The sequence below is a fragment of the Cnephaeus nilssonii genome, assembly GCF_951640355.1.
Source record: "Cnephaeus nilssonii genome assembly, chromosome: 6".
In the NCBI taxonomy this organism is placed as follows: Eukaryota; Metazoa; Chordata; class Mammalia; order Chiroptera; family Vespertilionidae; genus Cnephaeus; species Cnephaeus nilssonii.
The window spans coordinates 33828105-33849771 of NC_137077.1; the positions used below are offsets into that span (position 1 = coordinate 33828105).

The 21667-nt window shown below is 37.5% G+C and overlaps 1 protein-coding gene across 2 annotated transcripts in view; it reads right to left on the reverse strand.

Moving 5' to 3' along the window:
- Positions 1 to 21667, reverse strand: part of ITPR2 (inositol 1,4,5-trisphosphate receptor type 2) — a 427719-nt gene that overhangs the window by 131856 nt on the left and 274196 nt on the right. The window contains exons 38-43 of one of the 2 annotated variants that reach the window (XM_079773600.1): positions 11995 to 12107; positions 10251 to 10434; positions 5072 to 5255; positions 3918 to 4174; positions 627 to 827; positions 21 to 131 (exon numbers count right to left, since the gene is read on the reverse strand). In XM_079773600.1, coding sequence (XP_079629726.1) covers positions 21 to 131; positions 627 to 827; positions 3918 to 4174; positions 5072 to 5255; positions 10251 to 10434; positions 11995 to 12107 — 1050 coding nt within the window. Of the gene's footprint in view, positions 1 to 20; positions 132 to 626; positions 828 to 3917; positions 4175 to 5071; positions 5256 to 10250; positions 10439 to 11994; positions 12108 to 21667 lie in introns of both variants that reach the window. The other variant, XM_079773601.1, reaches the window with a different exon arrangement.

The window sequence follows — 21667 nt, forward strand, 5'->3', positions numbered from 1 at the left end:
AAATAGTGGATTTACTCTACCTTTAGTTGGAGCACCAGGTCCATTCGATATTTACCAAGAGGGTTTATGTCATTTAGGATCAGAGCAATGATAATATCAATTCCATTAGATTCATGAGTAGCAATACATGTCTAGAAAACAAAATGTTACAAAAATAACTTCTCTTTAACATAAAAGCCCTAGAAATCATATGGCATAAAATAACAGAATCACCTTAGTTTTTTGACCTTTAAAATATAATTAACATTTAACTTTCGGATTAAGTGGAACCATAGAAGCCAAAGGAAGTTTATTCCTCAAATCCTGGGAAGATTCACTAAGAGACAAAAACTGAGCAATGATGAAGAAACATGTTTCACTCTTTCTGATAAGTCTGATTTTTTTCTGGAGCATTTTCATGCAGATAAATGTAATTTCTTTTATAATGAAATTAAATTAAAAGATGGCATAGTATCTGCCTGTCTATAATTCAGTCCTTATATGTTTTGTTAGGAAAATAAAAACATCTGGCAAAGCAAGAAGAAAAGACCTTTTAAATGTACACAAGGGTTGGCTCGTTCAACAATTGGATCCCTTTGCTAATTAGTCAGGAATAGTTTTGCGTGGAGAACGGCTTTCAAGGTTACCTGATTTTCATGGCACGGGCCCTGGCAGTACTCAGTCAAACTTTCCAGAGTCTGGTTGACCAGCACTACATTCTTCTCATTGATGTAGAGACCCAACAGGCCCAGGCCACCTGTGGTACTTCCGCAAATGCAGTCCAGAAATTGAAGGGTCTCACAGACAAGGTTGTAATTTGTTTTGTTGTTTTGATTCCTCAAGAAGTTCTGAAGGCAAAATAAAATATAACCTCAGAGTTAAAAAAAAAAAATCCCTGTGTAATTGTTTTCAGTTCTGTGTGAGTGTGTGTGTGCTCTGCTCCCCATGGCAATGTGAAATGGAATTGCTCTATATAAGAAAGTGTTTGTATTTGTTAAATTTCTCCTAGATTTAAGAAAAAAAAAAAAGAAGAAGATTCTCAGGTTTTTTCCTCAAGCATCTATATTTATCAGCATAATTCTTACCAAGCATTTCTCAATGTCATTATCCTGAAACTATATATAGAGAGTTAAATAATAGGTAACAGGAAGAGAAGAAGGAAAAGGAAACTATAAAGAAGTTCATTAGGGAAAGAAACAATCAAATTTTCCAAGTAAATGACCCCTTATAAAAAGTTCAGCTTCAAACAGTAAATGGAGGGCATCTTGGAAGTGCCTATTAAATTTTTCAGTTAACTTACAACTCCACTTCCCAAAGTTATTATTTCTATATATTCCACAAAGATATTAACTGTACCCTGTCTGTAACAGCAAAAACTGGAAACCAAACCATAGCCATCGTAATAAATAACAGTAATCTAAATGCTGCAATATTGTGAAGCTATAAAAATGAGGTACATCAATATGTACTGATATAAACATAAACTAGTAATAAGTGATTTAGCAATAAAATATACTGCTAAGTAAAAAAAGCAAGTTGAGGAACACTATATAATGTGCTTTTAGAAAGGTTGACATGCTTATATGTGCATAAAAATTTCTGGAAGGAAAGACAAATTGTTAGCAGTAATTTCTTTGGGGGAGTAAACCTGGTGAGAGGGTAAACAAAAATAAAAACTTTAATTTTTAATTTAACTTATTACTTATATTTATATACTAGAGGCCTAGTACACAGATTCGTGCACCGGTGGGGTCCCTCGGCCTGGCCTGCGGGGATTGGGCTGAAACCGGCTCAATCCCCAGAAGGATCCCGGATTACGAGAGGGTGATTCTCGGGTGACACACCCTGAAATCAAGCTCCCTCCTCTCTGGTTCTGGGTGCGTCACCAGAGAACCGCAGCTGCCAAGTCACCGCAGCTCAGCAGCTCCTGCGTTGAGCATCTGCCCCCGGTGGTCAGTGTGCATCATAGCTACTGATCGGAGCGTCTGCCCCCTGGTGGTTATTGTGTGTCATAGCTACCGGTCGGATAGTCAAATGGTCGCTTAGGCTTTTGTATATATAGATTTATTTGCTTGAATTTATTTCTTCCACTTACTCTTTTTTCTTTTAGTTTGTTTTTGTAATTTTCCCCCAATTTTTTGTATGTGGCAAAATACCCCCAAACTTACCACCTTAATCACTTTTACTAGTAAGTGTAGAGTTCAGTGGCATTAAATATGTTCACAATGCTGAGATACCATCAACATCCATGTCTCTAGAACCCTTTTCATTTTATAAAACTGAAAGTCTATACCTATTACCAATCCCCCATCAGCCTTCCCTCAGCCCCTGGCAACCACCATTCTACTTTCTGTTCTATGATTTGACTACTCTAGGTACTTTATATAAGTGGAATCACACAGTATTTGTCTTTTTGTAACTGACTTATTTCACTTAGCATAATGTCCTAAGATTCATACATGTTGTAGCATATGTCAGAATTTCATTTTTTAAGGCTGAATAATATTCCATCCTATGTGTATACTACATTCTGTGTATCCATTCATCTGTTAGGTTGCTTCTATATATTAGCTATTAGATAAACCCACCATTTATTCTTAATAAATACAAACTATTTTATAAGTAGCATTTTCCAAATTATTTTATCCCACACTCCTATCAGTGAAATATTTGAACTGATTCTACATAACATATCTATTTCCTACATCGACAGACTAGGTGGGTCAGGATAAGCATGAAGGCACAGCCAGTGTCCTCCCTCCGGGAGTAATGTGTCTGGCCTTTGTCGACAGCGCTGCAGCAGCCCTCTCCCAGGTGTGGTGCAGTGGTCACCAAGAGCCATGGCTTCTACCATTAATTCCAAATGTATCCCCTTGGAGAATATTTAATTAAATTTACATAAATCTACATATCTTACCAATTCAGAACACCTGTCGTCTAGACCAGCGATTTTCAATTTTTTTTTTAAATTTCATGGCACACATAAACTAATTACTAAAATTCTGCAGCACACAAAAAAATGTTACATTTTTTGCTGATCTGACAAAAAAAAATAAGGGTAATTTTGATTCATTCGCACTGGACAGCTATTGTGTTGGCTGTTGTCATTTTTTAAATTTGACTATCTAAGGGAAAAGAGGTCAGTGCCCCTGACTGAATAGTCAGGTATTTCATGTTTTAAAAATTCTTGTGGCACACCAGTGTGCTTCTTACGATATACCCATTGAAAATTGCTGATCTAGGCACTTACTAAAGAAAACAACTTCAAACTCTGCTGTCTCTCTAATATTGGATATGTGTTCTTAGAAACTATTTCACCTTTCATGTGGTTTTGCCATGGTGATGTAAACAGTGTGTACAAATAATGCCCCCCCCCCCCAAAAAAAAAGCCAAAATTCTTAGGTACCCCTATCTGACAAAGGGAAATATACCAAAGAAGATATAAGAGCAGGACTATATTAATTTACAAAGGTATCGACTTCCACTGTTGCAAAAAAAACCACAACCCTCTCCTATGTTAACTCTACTTCTAATAAAGACATATAAGTGTAGTCTGTATCCTCACTCAAGAAATAGACTGTAAATGATGAAATGCCCTGAAATCTATAAAACTATGAAGGCACAGATGAGCAAATGTGACCTTACTCAACCAATACCAGAATACTAGGATTAGATGATGCTCACCAAAGTTAAAAAGATGTGAGCTGAGGATGCAAAGAATGAAACCTGACCAGCCCGACTTTTCATGCATAAAGGGATTTTCCTTTCATATTTCATCACTCAGAGACAAAAGTTCCTCCCCATTTCAGAAGAGCTCTATTGGTTTTATTGATTATCTCTCCAAAACACTCTCCCAAACTACTTGTTATTTTTATCCAAGTTTAATTACTTATAACCGTAGGCTGTTTTCTCAGCTTTTACACAAACTAGAACAATACCTGCAGTTCCCGGTTGTGATTCTCACATAGTAACTGAAGGAATCTCAGGATCGGCTGCATGATGGCAATTGCAGGACTCATCGTCACTTCCTCTGCAGACTTGTCCTCGGCGTTGCCCCCTTCTGATCCCGTGCACATAATGTCTATTTCTGGATCCATTTCTCTTCTGTATACACAGTACGCTTTGGATGTTGCTGAAGAAGCTTCTGTTAATTGCCCTTTCATTCCCTCTTTTAAATGTAGTGATGAATCTCTTACTGAAAACAAAGCAGCACTCTTATAGTTCTAAATTAATTTCCTTTTGCTAATTAAAATAAAAAGACAACCAGGTACCCAAATTCTTTAACAACTGAATAAAAATCACCTGACAAGAGGTGCAATAATTTCCCCAAAGGAACTTGAGCTAGCAACTAAAAAAATTAAATTTGCACTGGGACACTAAAATCAGGTTTTAATGCTTAGCCAGTTTTCGAAGGATTTATGTCTTTCTGATAAATAAAATATGAGAGCTCATGAATACAAGAAGGTGGGAAAATATGGCAAACTTCAAAAATGTTAATTTCTTATGATTTGTATTTACTACACAGATGACTTTATTATTTGAAAAACCAAGAATCTTTCTTTAGAATCAGTGCTATAATTTCTGTTCTTAAATTAGAAATTTCATTAATACTCAGAAGGTTTGGGGCAGTTGTTTTTTTTTTACCATGCCTCCCACAATGAAATCAAACATCTTCATATCACTACAGTAGGTCCTCCCTTAATGCCACCCACAGGTTCTGTGACTTCAAGCAAAATGACGCGTAACAAAACCAATTTTACCAATAGGCTAAATAATATAAGTAAGAGTTAAGTTCCTCTGGCACCTCATCAATGTCATAATGAAAGGATCTATGTTGAATGAAACAACGATATTCAAGGATCTGCTGTAGTTGCTTTGCATTAATAATGCATTGTTTGAGTTTGGTCTGCCGAGTTGCTTCAAAGTCAACACCATCACCATAATAATTTAAGGATGGAACGCCATATTCAGAGTCATGGTTGGGATGATTAGACTAAGACAAGTGAGATGACAAAGGCAAGTGAGATCTAAACACTTATGTTAGCCTCTTTTCTCTCCCTCTACTCTCCCAAATACACAAATATTTCTTTACCTCTTATTCGTGGACCAGATGTCATCAATTCATTGTCATCATCCCTTTTTTTGTTACCTAAGTCTATGGTATTCACTGTCACAGTTGATCTTATCTCTTTCTGAGCAGCCTTCATTCGGTCATAAAGAACTTTGAAGAATTTTTCTGACCTTTTTTGTTCATGCAACTGCTGGTAGAAAGAATACTGCAAGAAAACATATTTTGAGATATCAATACCCAAGCAGAGAAAAAGTGTTTCTATGCTTGAAATAAAGATAAGGATTCTAAATGAAAGCACACATTTAATGTGCTGCCCTCTATCATTTCATAAATAATAAATTGACAGCTTTTGCCAGTCTCCTGTACTCTTTCGTGTATACTAATAATATATTTCATATTTGCTTAGCACTTTCCAACATATTTTCATATGCTATTTAATTCATCCTATTTATTTTTTTAAAATGACAAAGGCACTATAAGAAGTTGTATGCAAAGTTATTTGATTTTTATGTTATTATAAAGTCATGTACTGTTTCAACATTTATTTATTGAGTGTCTCTACGTAACAGGCCCTATGCTAGCACTAGAGATAGAATGAAAAGGGAAAACAAACACAATCCCTACCCTCATGAGTTTGACATCTAGAGAAGAAACCAGCCACTAATCCAATGATCACCCTGTGCAAACAAGTTTATGGAGAATTGCAAAGAGTTGTTTTCCTTTCATCTAAATTACAGTACATTTAATTTAGAATATGTTACCATGGTAACCTCACTCACAGGAATGCACTGATAAATAGGCACTAAGTCCTTTGGTGCTTCATTAGCTACATTGCTTTGCATGGGTTCCAGGACAAGCCCACCATAAAATAAATTCTGCTTTATGGTTTGTAATGATGTAGAAAAGCTTCAACACCAAAAATATGATTAAAATATATCTTAGTGAGAGGTGGAAATACTGAACCTTGGAAGTATCTGCCCTAATCACTTTCTGCTTAGGGACTTAGGGGAGCATCTAGAAGAGATAGGAGAAAGGAAAGATGATACACTCTAGAGAAGTCAGAACTGGCACTGGGTAGAGAGATTAAAAATTATTAATACTAAAACCATGGGCTAGACACAACAGAAACAAAAGAAATAAAGTAAAAAATTAAGAAAGATAATAGCCCGAGTAATTGTGATGATTTAGAGTTATATAACCTCACTGAGAGACAGTGTGAAGGAAACTTATGAAAAAGCAACGATTACCAGATCAAATAGAGTTGAGCATAATCCAACTAATCTAAATAGCCAGTTTGGGGGAGTCTGGCTTTGCAGATATGCTTTCCTGCAGGAATGCCTGGAACCATGAAACACAGGTGAGACTCTAATGACATCAGGTCTTGACACGGTTATTTTGAAATTATTGATATCAACAATGCATATTCACCGAATGGTGTATGAGGCTTTAGAAGCTGGCTTCATATCTACAAGGGGAAGCTCCTAAGCAGAAGGCTAGCAACCTCTCAAGAAAAACAGGCCAAAAATCCACAGTAACCATAGCAACTAGAGTGAAACAGTTGAGCTGGTTCTGCTAATTCAAAGGATAAATGTAGCATTCACAGACCTTACAGTCCCACAAATTAAGCTGGTGCTTAAACCCTAATATTTTCAATATAATGGAGTTAGAGGTTGAAGGGGAATGTAATATATTAATGAGGAAGTTATAGGAACTTCATGGCTTTATTAAAACAAAGTTTTATAATTTATATAGTTCCTTGACATATATTATCTCTTTGATACTTTCAACTGTGAGATGAATAGACAGTGTTCTTATTTCCACTTTATAGATTTAAACAATGATGATTAGTAAAGACAAGTGAATTGCCCAATATTATGCAACTGGTAAGCGTTGGAGCAAGGATTTAAATCTAGATTCCCTAATTCTAAATCAGTAAATTTATCAAGTAACTTCTTAAGCTCAAAACTGCAAATTATTTACACAGACCACACCCCTTTTTTAAACCAGGGCTCTACAAATCTGAACATTATGATTTTAACAAAGATAATAAGTGTGCTCTATATATGTGTATATAATCTCAACGGGTAGCATAAGGATTTCTCTTACTAAATATATGGTTTTTGACTAGGAAAGTGCCTCCATAAGCTGCATAGAGTATAGGGAAATTCTAAGGCATTTTTCAGGAGCGAAGGGTAATGGATAAACAGATGTGTGACAGAGGAAGTACTTTCCCCCAAGAAGGAGTGGGGAGACTAGATGTACGAGGGCAGAGAAGGGAAATGACGTGAGGAACTGGAGAGATAAAGTAAGACTAGGGCATGATATAGGGTGAATCAGTCAGAGAAATTTCCCAAGAGTGAAGAGTTAAAAGGTTATTTTAGAAAGGAGATGTTGCCCTAGCCAGTTTGGCTCAGTGGACAGAGCGTTGGCCTACAGACCAAAGGGTCCCGGGTTTAATTCCTGTCAAGGGCATGTACCTTGGTTGCAGGCTCCTCCCCAGCCCTGGCCCTGGTTGAGGCTTGTGCCGGAGGCAACCAATGGATGTGTTTCTCTCACATAGATGTTTCCCTCTATCTTTCCCTCTCTTTTCCACTCTCTCTAAAACTCAATGGAAAAATATCCTCGGGTGAGGATTAAAAAAAACAACTTAATAGGAAGGAGATGTTTATAGTGGTTAAGAACATAGACTCTGGAGCCAGACTGCATGGGTTTGAATCCTGACTCTATTTCTAACTAGCCATGTGATCCTGGATAAGGGACTTACACCACTTATCTCTCTTTGGTAAAATGAGATAATATAAAAGTTACCTAATAGGTTGTTGTAAGGATTAACCAAGTTAATACATGTAAAGCAGTAAGAACAGTGCCTGATATTTAGGAGGTATTACCTACCCTCCCCCTCAACCAATCTTTAATAAAGTATATTCCACATATAAATTGACTTATGTAGCTAGGAGAGGAATCAGAGTCTTATCTCAGTACCACGGGTATAGAGGTATCAAGAGAACCCATGAACTAAGAAAGCAAGACATTAGTTGCTAAGACATCTGTGAAAATGTGCAACCCCATAGAGTCTAGCAGAAGTCTGGGAGAGTCATGAGTTTTAGACTGCTAAAGAGCAAGGATTAGGATGCCAGTTGACCTCACCTAGACTTCTTCGAGCCAGAAACACTCAGCTGACTTCTGCGTTGTACAATAGTGTGGATACATGAGAAATCCGAATAGGGTAAAGCTGGTAAATGAAACTGTCATAACCCATCTTAGAAGGTTTTCACATACAAAATAATTTAATGCTGTTTCATTAACAAATATTTGTTGATGGATATAAAGCACTAGAACATGATCCCCTACTTTAAGAAAGATGAAATTGAATTGGAGAGGCAAGATGTCATACAAATAACAACAAAGTAAGATAATCCCATCTAACGACCCTCAGTGGCCCAATATTATAATTCCAAGGATTGCTTCTACCAAAAGATGTCCCAAAAATCTTTTTTAAAAAATATATATTTTATTGATTTTTTACAGAGAGGAAGGGAGAGGGATAGAGAGTTAGAAACATTGATGAGAGAGAAACATCGATCAGCTGCCTTCTGCACACCTCCCACTAGGGATGTGCCTGCAACCAAGGTACATGCCCTTGACCGGAATCGAACCTGGGACCTTTCAGTCCACAGGACGATGCTCTATCCACTGAGCCAAACCAGTTAGGGCTGTCCCCAAAATTTTTCACTTCCATTCTCTGGATAATCTACATCCAACATTATAGAGTTGCCTAGACAAATTTCTCTAGAAAATCCAAACTGAATATCTGGTTGTAAAAGAAAGAAATTGTCAAGAAAACCACTTAAATCCTGCCACTCCCACACCTTTCACACCACTAACTTCCCTCAGAAGAATTTGTGCTGGAAAAAAGTACCAAGTGAGTATTAAATAAGTGCTATGGGATACCAGATAAAGGAGTGATTGCCAAAGTTCCTAGCCAGATAGGGAAAATTTTGTGAAGACCCATTCATTCAGAGAGCCATCACTCCTATCCATTTATTAACCCCTAGATTAGGCCAGACATGATGCCAGACACCAGGTATTCAAAGCATGTGGTCTCAACCTTTAAGGATCCATAATTTACTAGACTTGTTTTCTAACTAAGAAGTATCAGTGTTTTGGTCATCGTGCTGTTTGCTGTTCATGAGGCCCTTATTCCTAAAGCCCCCTGTTCTTGGCTATGCCATATCATAAAATTCCTATTGCTCCTTGTATTTGATTGCTAAATAAAGGACAATACCCTAGTTCTTAATTAGATGTGACTTCTACTTGCCATGAATAGGGACAATGAATTCTGGAATTTCCAATTAGGTGTGAGCATAGTTTCCTTCTCTGACAAAGGCAAACCTAGAAAGAGCAGGTAGTGAGTGGCAGGACTAGGAGGAGGAGGCTCCTCCCCTATGAGCACTTCCCAGTTCTCAGGCGCACTAGCATGCTCTGCTCTGCCTTTACTGGGGGGGAGGGGGGGGGGAAGCCCAGGGAAACTTGGCAGGAATTTCAAAGTGAAAACGGTCCCTTCGGAATAGCAGTCTAAGCCTCACACACACAGGTGAGCATTTGTTTGCTGCAGTAGAGCACCAAATTGATGAATGATGACTTTCAAATCACCCTGCCCTGAGCTGAATGAACAAATGAAATAGTTTTCGCCCTGCCAGTGAAAAATTCACCCACTTAGCTGCATCAGGGTACTGAGCACTGGAGATTAGGGGCAACAGTATGTTAATGCTCTAAACTTCTAACATTGTATAAGGGAGGGACGTATTGAGATGGGTGGTGAATGTTGTTGAGTATAATGCCAAATACTGTGGGAGGAGTTTATGCTTATTATCTCAACCTTGTCTTCTTAGATGAGTCAAATGTTACTTTTATCTGCTGGGTGTCAGCCTAAAATTTCTCTAAGCAAATCAGAATTTCTGGTATAATGTTAGGGAGGATACTTCTAGGGAATGTTCTGCTTCGCGGAATAATTTACAAAGCTCCATGTTTCTATAGCAAATCAAATACATTTATAAGGAAAATGGGATACAAGACTGGTTTGTATATGTGTGTAGTCATGAGAGGCTAAAAGAAAACGCATTACTTTCGCTTGGTTTCTATGACAAATCAATAAGAAACACAAATAACAGATGTAACTCTCATCATGATGAGCAGGTACCTGAGTTTGTGTATTTCCTCCTTCGAGCAAGGCAATGCCAAGTAAAATGCCTTCGGAAAAAATTCTGTCATTTTTGGTGTTCACTATAACATCGATGACAAGTTCAGATGCACCTTCTTTGTCCAGTAGACACTGAATATCTGACATTGATATCCCCATCTTATCTGAGTCCTGCCCAGAAAAGCTTCCTGTGATTAGGAGATATAAATAAATAAACCTTAATTACATTATTAACATCTAAGGTTTTGAAATTCTTAGACCTTACAAATATTTAAAATTGGTACTCATTGCTTACAAAGTTAAATATAATATAAGCTTTGGATTTTTAAAAATCAAAAGTTTATAAAAACATAACTTTTTATGAAATGTATACCATCTGTAAATTATTTCTTACTAAAAATTCTTTTGAAAAAGAAAACTAGCTTTATTTTTATCTTTAATTTACATATAATAAATTATAACTTAGTTTAATTTCCAAAGTTAAAAGACAAAATTAATACTAATGTTCAAATCCATCATTTTATGAACCTGAAATGGCAGAATGGTTCTTAATAGTGCTTTTCATTGATTTTTTTAGTTTTATCCTATCTAATAATCTAATAAAAGAATAATATGCAGATTGACCATCACTCTAACACACAAGATTGCTGCCCCCATGTGGTCAAAGATCCTGCCCCCATGTGGACACAAGATGGCCACCACAAGATGGCCAGCAGGGGAGGGCAGTTGGGAGGGACCAGGCCGGCAGTGGAGAGCAGTTGGGAGGAACCAGGCCTGCAAGGGAGGGCAGTTGGGGGCGATCAATCCTGCAGGGGAGGGCAGTTAGGGGTGACCAGGCCGGCAGAAGAGGGAAGTTGGGGGCAAACAGGCTGGCAGGGGAGCAGTTAGGCATCAATCAGGCTGGCAGGGGAGTGGTTAGGGGGTGATCAGGCTGGCAGGCAGAAGCGGTTAGTGGCAATCAGGAAGGCAGGCAGGCGAGCAGTTGGGAGCCAGCAGTCCTGGATTGTGAGAGGGATGTCCGACTGCCCGTTTAGGCCCGATCCCAATAAACGGGCAGTCGGACATCCCTTGAGGGGTCCCAGATTGGAGAGGGTGCAGGCTGGGCTGAGGGCCCCCCCTCCCTCATGCACGAATTTCGTGCACTGGGCCTCTAGTTTAGATATAATGGACATAGAACATAAGCTTAAGGTACACAACATAACGATTTGATATATTGTATGTATTATTGCAAAGTGATGACCATAAAAATATTAGTTAACTTTCACCACTTCACATAATTAAAATTTTGTCCTCGTGAAGAAAACTTTTAGAGTCTACTCTCTTAGCAATTTTCAAATGTACAATATAGCATTGTTAAGTATGTATAGCCATTGTGTTGTGTATTACATCCCCAGGATTTTTTTTTTTAATTGAAAGTTTGTACCTTTTGAACACTTTATTTAATTCCCATATAGGCACCTCTGGCAACCACAAATTTCACCTGTTTCTATGGGTTTTGTTTTTTAGATTAGACATAGTGATATCTCACAGTATTTGTGTTTCTCTGACTGACTTATTTCATTTAGCATAATGCCCTCAAGGTCCATCCATGTTGTTGCAAATAGCAGGATTTCCTCCTTTTTTTAAATGGCTGATAATAGTGCTTTATAAATGAAATTTTTATATTTGTGCTATTTTAAGTGAAATATGAGAGTACTAGCTGAAGATTATATGAGAATTTTTAAATGAAGAAAAATGGTAAGACTTGCCTCCCCCTGGTGCAGATTTGCCGTAGGTTCCAGAAAGGTGTCCATTTATACCAACTCCATAATCACCTTTAAAGTATCGATTCAGGAGTATTTTCCTTAATGTGTTACCCTAAAAAAAAAAAAAAAGAACAAGAAAGTGTTGGTTATTGTTTCTTTTTCTAATAAAAGAGAAAAATATCAGTACATTAAAGTGCAACTTAAATGCATTTTCATCAATGATGTAGAGATGTGGAAAAAATTAATTTTATACTGCATAAGATTTTTGAAGGCAAAATTTTGCAAATATTTCCCAATAAAATAACAATATTGCTTCTCACAGAAATAAAGACTAAAATACAGTATTTTTCAGTAGACTGTACTAAGAAAATCACAAGTGCTATGAATTTGGAGGGCTTCAAAAGCTTAGGGTCCCAGTGTTGGTAAGAATATTAGTGGCACCTGAAGAGAAATAGATAAATAAACAACCTAAGAACTGGAAAGCAAAACCTTAATTAGATTAGCTTAGTAAAATGTGCTAGCAACATGCCAGGTATACAGCAAGTGCTTGAAAAATTAAGCTTAGTAAGATAGTAAATTATATCTAATCTCCCAGAGCTTTATTCAAAAGATAGTGGGTAAAAAACACAGTGTATTCCTTTATAAAACATGCAACTTACAAATTCCTAAGTCTTTAATTTTGTACTGGTTACAAGACATTTTTAAAACAATATATTTCGTGATAGAGTCACTCGCATGTACTTAAGCAATACAGATAAACTCCAAATCTTCCACTGTATTGTCTATTATTATTTTAATAGAGAAGAGTAATTTAAAAAGTATTTTTTTAAAGAATACTTGTTTAAACTATTTAAATGGTCACATCAATTACTGAGGTACTATTCCATTCACGCAGATATGAAAACTATGGCCCAAGAGTCTATGTAATTAGCTGCACCTCATGCAGCTAACAGTCTGAGAGCAAGACCTGAACTCAGTTCTTGACTGCAAATCGAGGCTATTTCCCTACACTTTGCTGCACGCCCCCTTTCCAACTAAGCCTCCCTTGTATGCTGTGACAAGTGGCTCTCATTGCTCCTTCTCTTTCATGCTTTGGTTATCCTTCTTTCTCAAGCCCTTAAGATTTTGTCCTCAGTTCTCAGGTTGTCCTCCTCTCCTCAACTTCCCTCTCCCCCGTCGGCAATTTCGTCTGATCCTCAGTTGCACAATCACTTCTGTAGGTCTGACTGCCAAATGTGCTTCCTCCAGCCTTGACCTTGCTCTCGTAAGCTTCTCATCCTGTTTCCACTTAGAATTCCTTAGAACATCTGGAGGTTCTGCTGGCACCTTGAACTCAATTTTTCACTACAGACTAGTCCTTCTCTGCTAAACTTGTTCTCCTTTCAATTCCCATTTACGTTAAGGAGATCACAATAATTCTGGTCCTTCAGGCTGCAAACTTAAGGGATCATTTACTAGTACTAACCCTCCCCCAACTTGTCAATGGTTTGTGAAATCCTACCTATTCTATCTTTTCAACTGTAGCTTCCAATAGCACCTTCACACATTATATTTTAACTGAAGTGAACAATGTGATGATTTCTCACCACAGTTTTCTAAGTCCTTCTCTTTGTTCACCTCTTACTCTGCCTAAAAAGCTCCTCTATATTACTGATGGACACGTCCTACCTTCCCTCTTCGTTCTACAAATATTCATTAGGTACCTACTGTGCTTTGGGAACTACTGTGAGTGAATAAGATATATAAATGCCAGGAGTTTACAATAAGGTCAGTTCCATAATAGAGATGCATGTGAGGCCCTGTGGAAGCACAGAAGAGGAAACAGTGGACTCAAGAGGTTTTACATGCACACCTCCCATTAACCCATGCGATCACCAGAGGAAAGTCATCCTGTGCATAGCCAGTGTGCAACACATCCATCCCAAATGTCACAGTGAATTTTAATAAACACTCCAAGTGTCTTGAGCTGTTTATCTTTATAGCAACTTTTATTTATTAATACTTAAGTTCTTAGAACACAAACATTTGTGATGGCTTCCTATTTCATGTTTACTTCCTTTAAGACTGTTCTATATAGGAGTGTAGTGAGTAAAGGTGATGACTGTTCTTGGAAGAAATAGTGTGATGTAACAGGTGATTCCACCCATGAATACAACTCTACTATCCCTTACAAAACCTAAGTGGGGTGCCTGGAGAAGACAAGAAATGAAAAGTATTTCCTTTTTTCTTTTAAGGGGAAGTCGTATGAGTTGAATTACTTTCATCTGGCTAAAGAATGACCTTCCAAAAGGGGAGGAAAAACAAAACAAAACATTTCTTTGGAGTCAAATGAGCTTTTACTATGTATTTCATCACAGTAGAAAGAGATGCTATAAGAGAGTTTTAGATCCATAAACTATGGGATTGAAGTTGTAAGTTGTGGAGAAAAATGAACTGAAGAACTAAATTTCTTTAAAGGGTATCTCAGTTTGTTGCACTAATCATGGTTCTCACCTCTACAGACCAATGTATTGCTTATCGCCCTAAGCCTGTAAGATACACTTGGCCCAGCTGCCCAGGCCTGTTTTCCTTGAAATTGCACAAGTCAGTGTCACTGTCTAGCAGAGAACCTGCTGTGAATAGAAGCCAAAGGCTGGGGTCCTTGTGAACTAGCTCCCTGTTGGATTCTCTAAGAGAGACTTTAACCACTTCTCACCATGAACCCAACCAAGAGATAAACAAGAAATAGTTTATTTTCTTTAAAAATGGAGAAATAGAAAACCGCAATTTACCCTTTGCTTTAAAAAATGCCTTTTATATTGCTAGAAGAATAAAGTTGCTTAAAACCAACCATTGAGTGGAACTGTGCTACATTAAATTTTTGAAAAACACGCTATTTATCATTATTGCTACATTCTCCTCAGGAACATAAAGTAAAATCACAGGTACTTATCAGATTCAATCACATCAAAATCAAATGAGCAACACTCTTCTCATCCAATCCCAGCCTAGTTAGAAGCACATATTTTCTAACTGTATGCTATGGCGATGTCATAGAAAGGGGAAGGGGTTCCCCATATCTGGGTTCTTAACTCTGGAGCCACACTGCCTGCGTTCCAATCCCTCTACACCACATACTAATGGGAGGATCTTAAGCAAGTTACTTTACCATTCTGTGCTTCAGTCCCAGAATTGTCAAATGGAATACTCATTACACTTACCCTCATGCGTTTCCTGTCATGATCAAATAGGTGAAAATATGTAAAATATATAAAACAGTCCCTGGCACACAATAAGTGCTTTATAAGTTATGTAAAGTTGACATTATTGTTGTTCGTATTAATATTATCTAGATCATGAAATCACTTATAATTCACAAAGTGCTTTTTGTACACACTTTCTCACTTTATACCAAACCTTACCACAAAAGTAAAATAAATTACAGTATACTAGGAAAATGGCAAAAAAATAATAAATAATAAAACTACCCCAAAATCCTAATTTGTCCACTATTAATCAGTCCTTGGAAGTATGTACTCATGAGCTAATATGCGCACACTTCACTATATAAAATGTTCCTTACAATTTCAACCAAAGTGGAAGAAATTCTACCTTGGTTCAAACTCCATAACTGGTGCTGAAAATGAACAAAGAATAGGTTCTGATAGAACAAGATTATGTTCCGTGTGTCTTAATCACCCGCCTTTAAGACTAGAAACCTTTAGATATTGCTACATCACAAGTTTAGCAGAATTGATTTCTGTTGGCAAATATCAAGTTCTGACTTGAGGGATGAGAGGCAAACACTGTGTTCCAACTTGTCCTGGGCCTTCTTCATGGCCTCCACTCTCTGTGATGGGTTACAGTGCTGAGAACACAGATGCAAGTCCTTTCCACAAATTCGTTACACTCAAATCAAGTGGTTGGAGGACCACTGTCAGAAATTCCGGTGCCCGGGTTGTAAATTATTGTCTCAGAGCTATACTGGCAATTGCCATGGCAGAAATCTGGGGAAGAACTCAAAGCATATGAAGCCATTTTGAAAAGAATTCTACAACAATTGAGAAGTTTGACTTCTGTACTCGCTCTTCAATTCCAAAATGAATTCCTGACTGGGCTTCCCAGCAAAGGTGTCTTTGTTGGATTAGACCAAGTAGAAAAAAAAAAGAAGAAGAAGAAGAAAAAAAGTCCTTTCCAGTGTTTTCCATATCAGAGTCAATTCCAGGCCACAAGACACAGCTTTTAGCCAATGTCTTCATGTGAACACATCCCAGATGTGCTAAGTTTAACGGAGCCAAGATAACTAACAATCACCTTCTGAAATTACAACAAAACATCTCCATAAAAAGACATCTCCTGTGGCCAGAGAAGTAATGCTGACAGTTTGTGAATATCTGGGAGGATAGCTTTTATCCTGACCACTTCCTGTTGCACCAACTCCAGTGGATCAAAAATTAAGAAGCTTAGAAATTAGTGCCTTTGGTGGATAGAAAAGATAACAAAATTTATTAGTGTTAGAAAGGATGGAAGATTTTCTTTGATTCTTGAGAGAGCACAACACTATTTGCCTTAATAGGAGGTCACAGCATTGGGAGTGAATATTTCAGCAATGTGAACTAATCTGCTCCTTTTCCCCTGGGAAACTTATACACTAATGTAATATTTTTTCCATTGTGGACAATATAATCAAGTCATCATCAAAATATGACACCACAACCAGAATCCTAGAAAATCGAGTCCTCAACTGAAAAATTCAAAGGGTAATAAAAATTGCAAATTAAAGATGCTTAACTTAGGGTTTCCCCTCAAAGACCAAAGATTAGTTACGAATAAGCTTGGACAACACCTTCAAGGGGGCGACTGCATGTGCCTGTAGACCTCACATAGTCTTTTAACATTAAACTTGATACTATTATCCTAATTGGTGTTTCCTTAGCCTTTTCATTTAAAGACAGCATGTCTGATTAGATATTTTTTCTCATTTGAATTCCCAGGGGTAAAAAGCTACATTTTTAATTTCGAATAAATCATTGTAACAGCTGTATCCTAATGGAATTGCATTAGGCCCATCATTATAATCAACTATATCATCAAGGAACTCCTCTGGGAAAAGGTGACTAATCTCCCTATAATGTAGCTGTCTAATGGTTTGAATTTCTTGTTCACTGATTCCAAGGAGTATAGGCCAAACCTTCCCCTGGTACTTTCCCCCAGTTTTCATAATGTGAGAAACACAAACTTCAGTAGGAATAATTATTACACATATTCACAAGATGCTTTTCATCAACACAATGACATAATCATCATAATCTTGAAAAATATACAGATGTCCCAACAATTCTAGTTAAAAAAATGTTTATGAAATTAAAAAAATCCCATTTACCATTGCAACAAAAAATTTAAGATACCTAGGAATAAACTTAACTAAGGCGGTAAAAGAACTGTACTCAGAAAACTACAGGACATTGAAAAAAGAGATAGAGGAGGACATAAACTAATGGAAGAATATACTGTGTTCATGGATTGGTAGAATCAACATCATTAAAATGACCATACTACCTAAAGCAATCTATAGATTGAATTTAATCCCCATTAAAATACCAATGGCATATTTCACAGACCTAGAACAAACTCTCCAAGAATTCATATGGAGTAAAAAAAGACCCCAAATAGCTGTAGCAATCCTGAGAAAGAAGAACAAAGTTGGAGAGATCACAATACCAGATTTCAAGCTATATTACAAAGCCACTGTTCTCTAAAACTGCCTGGTACTGGCACAAGAACAGACATATAGACCAATGGAACAGAAGAGAATCTAGAAATCAACCCAAACCATTATGCTCAATTAATATTTGACAAAGGAGGCAAAACCATACAATGAAGTCAAGACGGTCTCTTCAATAAATGGTGTTGGAAAAATTGGACAGGTACATACAAAAATAAAATGAAACTCATCACCAACTTACACCATACACAAAAATAAACACAAAATGGATATAGGACTTAAACATAAGATAGGAAACCATAAAAATCTTATAAGAATCCATAGGCAGCAAAATATCAGACATATGTCATAGCAATATCTTTACTGATACAGCTCCTAGACCTAGGTCAATGGAGACTAAGGAGAAAATAAACAAATGGGACTACATCAAAATAAAAAGCTTCTGTATAGCAAAAGAAACCATCAACAAAACAAGAAAGCCCACTGCATGGGAGAACATACTTACTAATCTTATCTCCGATAAGGGTTTAATCTCCAAAATTTACAGGGAATTCATACAACTTAACAAAAGGAAGATAAACAATCCATTCAAAAAAATGGGCAAAGGACCTAGACACTTTTCAAAAGAGGACATACAGAAGGCCAAAAGACGTATGAAAACATGTTCAAAGTTACTAATCCTAGAGATGCAAATCAAAACGACAATGAGGTTCCATCTCATACCTGTCAGAATGGCTATCATCAACAAATCAACAAATGACAAGTGCTGGCAAGGATGTGGAGAAAAGGGAACCCTCCTGCACTGCTGGTGGGAATGCAGACTGGTGCAGCCACTGTGGAAAACAGTATGGTGTTTCCTCAAAAAATTAAAAATGGAACTCCCATTTGACCCAGTAATCTCACTTCTAGGAATATATCCCAAGAAATCAGAAACACCAATCAGAAAGGATATATATTTACCCCTATATTCATAGCAGCACTATTTACAATAGCTAAGATTCAGAAATAGCCTAAGGGCCCATCAGGAGATGAGTGGATTAAAAAATTGTGGTATATCTACACAATGGAATACTACACTGCTGTAAAAAGGAAGGAACTCTTACCATTTGCAACAGCATGGATGGACCTGGAGAGCATTATGCTAAGCGAAATAAACCAGTTGGAAAAAGATAAATATCACATGATCTCACTCATTTGTGGAATATAATGAACAACACAAACTGATGAACAAAAATAGAGCCAAAGACATCGAAGCATCAAACAGCCCCCATCCAACCTAAGTGGGAAGGCAGGGGGGTAGGGAGGTAAGAGGTCAACCAAAGAACTTGTATGTATGCATATGAGCATAACCAATGGACCCAAACAGTAGCGGGGTGAGGGCATGTTCTGGGGGGTGGGAGTGGCTGGGGAGAGGTCAATGGGAGAAAAAGAAGACTTATGTAACACTTTAAACCAGGGGTCCTCAAACTTTTTAAACAGAGGGCCAGTTCACTGTCCCTCAGACCGTTGGAGGGCCGGACTATAGTTTAAAAAAAAACTATGAACAAATTCCTATGCACACTGCACATATCTTATTTTGAAGTAAACAAACAAAACGGCAAAAACACCTGCATGTGGCCCGCGGGCCGTAGTTTGAGGACGCCTGCTTTAAACAATATAGAATTTAAATAATAAATATAAGATTGGAACATTTTCAAACCAATTATTCATACACCACAATGACTACCTACTTCCATCTTCTTTCCTTCTCTTTTTAAAAAAACATTCATTGTAAACACATACTATATTTCTGCTATGTGTCAGGAACTAGGAAAGGGGTTGTGAAAAACAATTGTGCAGCATATGCTAAAAGAATGTTCAAATACATTGGAGCTGAGACATATGGCCCTGTTTTTCAAAATAAAAAATTCTCACCAGATCATTTGATTCCATTTGTGAATTTAAACAGTGAATAATTATACTTAAATTTTTTTATTGATTTTTAGAGAGGAAGGTAGAGGAAGAGAGAGAGAAACATGGATGTCAGAGTGAAACATCAATTGGTAGCCTCCCGCAGACCCCCTGCTGGGGATGGATCCCGAAACATGTGCATGTGCCTTAACCAGGAATCAACCTCTCCGTGCACAGGACGATACCCAACCAACTGAGCCACACTGGCCAGGGCGATATTTACATTTTGGATGATGATGCTGGAGATAAAAGTGATTTCAGTCATCGCTCCGGGCTTATCAAATATCCTAGCCTCTACAAACAGGGCTGCGGAGGAGGCTTTCTAGGGGATGCGTCTGTGCCCCAAAACTAGTGAGAAGGAAAGAAAACTATTTTCTTTGGGGCATAATAAAAGACTCTCAGTATTTTATTTCCAGGAAGCATACTGACTGACATCAAATTCCACAGACTCATACACTTCAACCGATTTAATATAGGGTCTTGCTTAAACCCAGAGGTTGAGAATTTACACAACCCCTCACCAACAGTACTTGAGAATGGATTTTTTCTGCTGATAATTGTTTAGTGTTCTGTGTAAACAGTCTTCATCTGATCTCCAGAACATAAAGAGTTCACAGAAGATTAAATAAGCAAGAGATGAACCGGCAAGCTTTAGTTACCATTTCCCTACCGAAGCAAAACTACTAGACTCACACATCATAAATCACTCCCTCATAAAATTACACTCAAATGGCACTACACGCAGCCACTGAAGTTAAGCCCATAATCCCTCGTAGAGAGCATAGGACGCTACTAGAGTACTATTTGTTAGTGAAAAAATGGCATCAATATGCTGCCAAGGCAAACATGTGCACTCACAGCAAAGGCTAGGAAACTGGAATTTCAAAGCTTCTGGGAGAACTTTGTGTTCCTGAGGGATGGTATGAAGAGAAATATAGCTCAATAATGAAGTCAGATTATGGGAGGTCTCAGCAGACACAAGAGGATAAAGAAGGATTGGGAAGAAATGGGAATAAAAGTGAGAACCGACCTTGATCTAAATGGCAATGTGAAGTACAATGGGCGGTGGGAAAAGTCATATTTAGCTTGCTGCTTTAGATGCTCAAGTGCTATGATACTGTTATATTTCCACATAATTCAGTAAAGATTTATACATAAGTTCAATTTTGCAAAGTGGTGTAACAAGAGGTAAGGAACAATACATGAAGAGGTGAGACCAGTGTGCCTCTGCAGCCCTGTATTCACCTTCCTGTCTCTGTGGAGTCCCTTATGTTCCCAGTGCAGTCTTTGAATTCCAAGCTAGTATCTACTGATCTACAATCAAGAGAATGTTGACCCAAAGGGTAGTGAGAAGAGCACATGAATCTAAGAGCTGTCAGGGAACAACATGGTAGAAAGGAGAGGGGAAGAGAGACAGAGGTGGGGGAGGAGAGAGTGAGAGAGTGAGAGAGTGAGAGAAAAATATTTCCCCCAAAATATTAGAAACTGTCCTTAAAAGGAAGGAAGAAAATTAACACTTGCACTAATTATCCATCAATGTAAACACTTTAACAAAACAAGTATGAAGCTAAATTTTAATAAATTCAGAGTATATTTAGAAGTTCCTAAGATAGGAGAGAAATACATAATGGGGTCTATGGAATGAAGAGGAGGTCTGCATAGCACAACTTCAAAGGAAAGTCTTGTCTTGAGAATTAAATGAGAATATCTACACACAATTTCACATATAAAGATACTATTTATGGAAGCTCCCAGCAATAAAAAGCTGTATACTTAGTGGAAATTATAATGTTTCGGAGACCAATGCAATTGATTTGGATCTCAGTTCTGCCACGGGTTTTTTGATCTCTAGAATTTTACTTTACTGCCCTGAGACTCAGTTTCCCCATCTGTATATAATAAAATCCATGCTGCCAGGCTATTTTAAAGATTAGAAATTACATATGAAAAGCTCTATGTTCCTAGCCCACACAAATGCTAAATAAACAGTTACTGTAATACTTTTTAGTGCTTAAAGG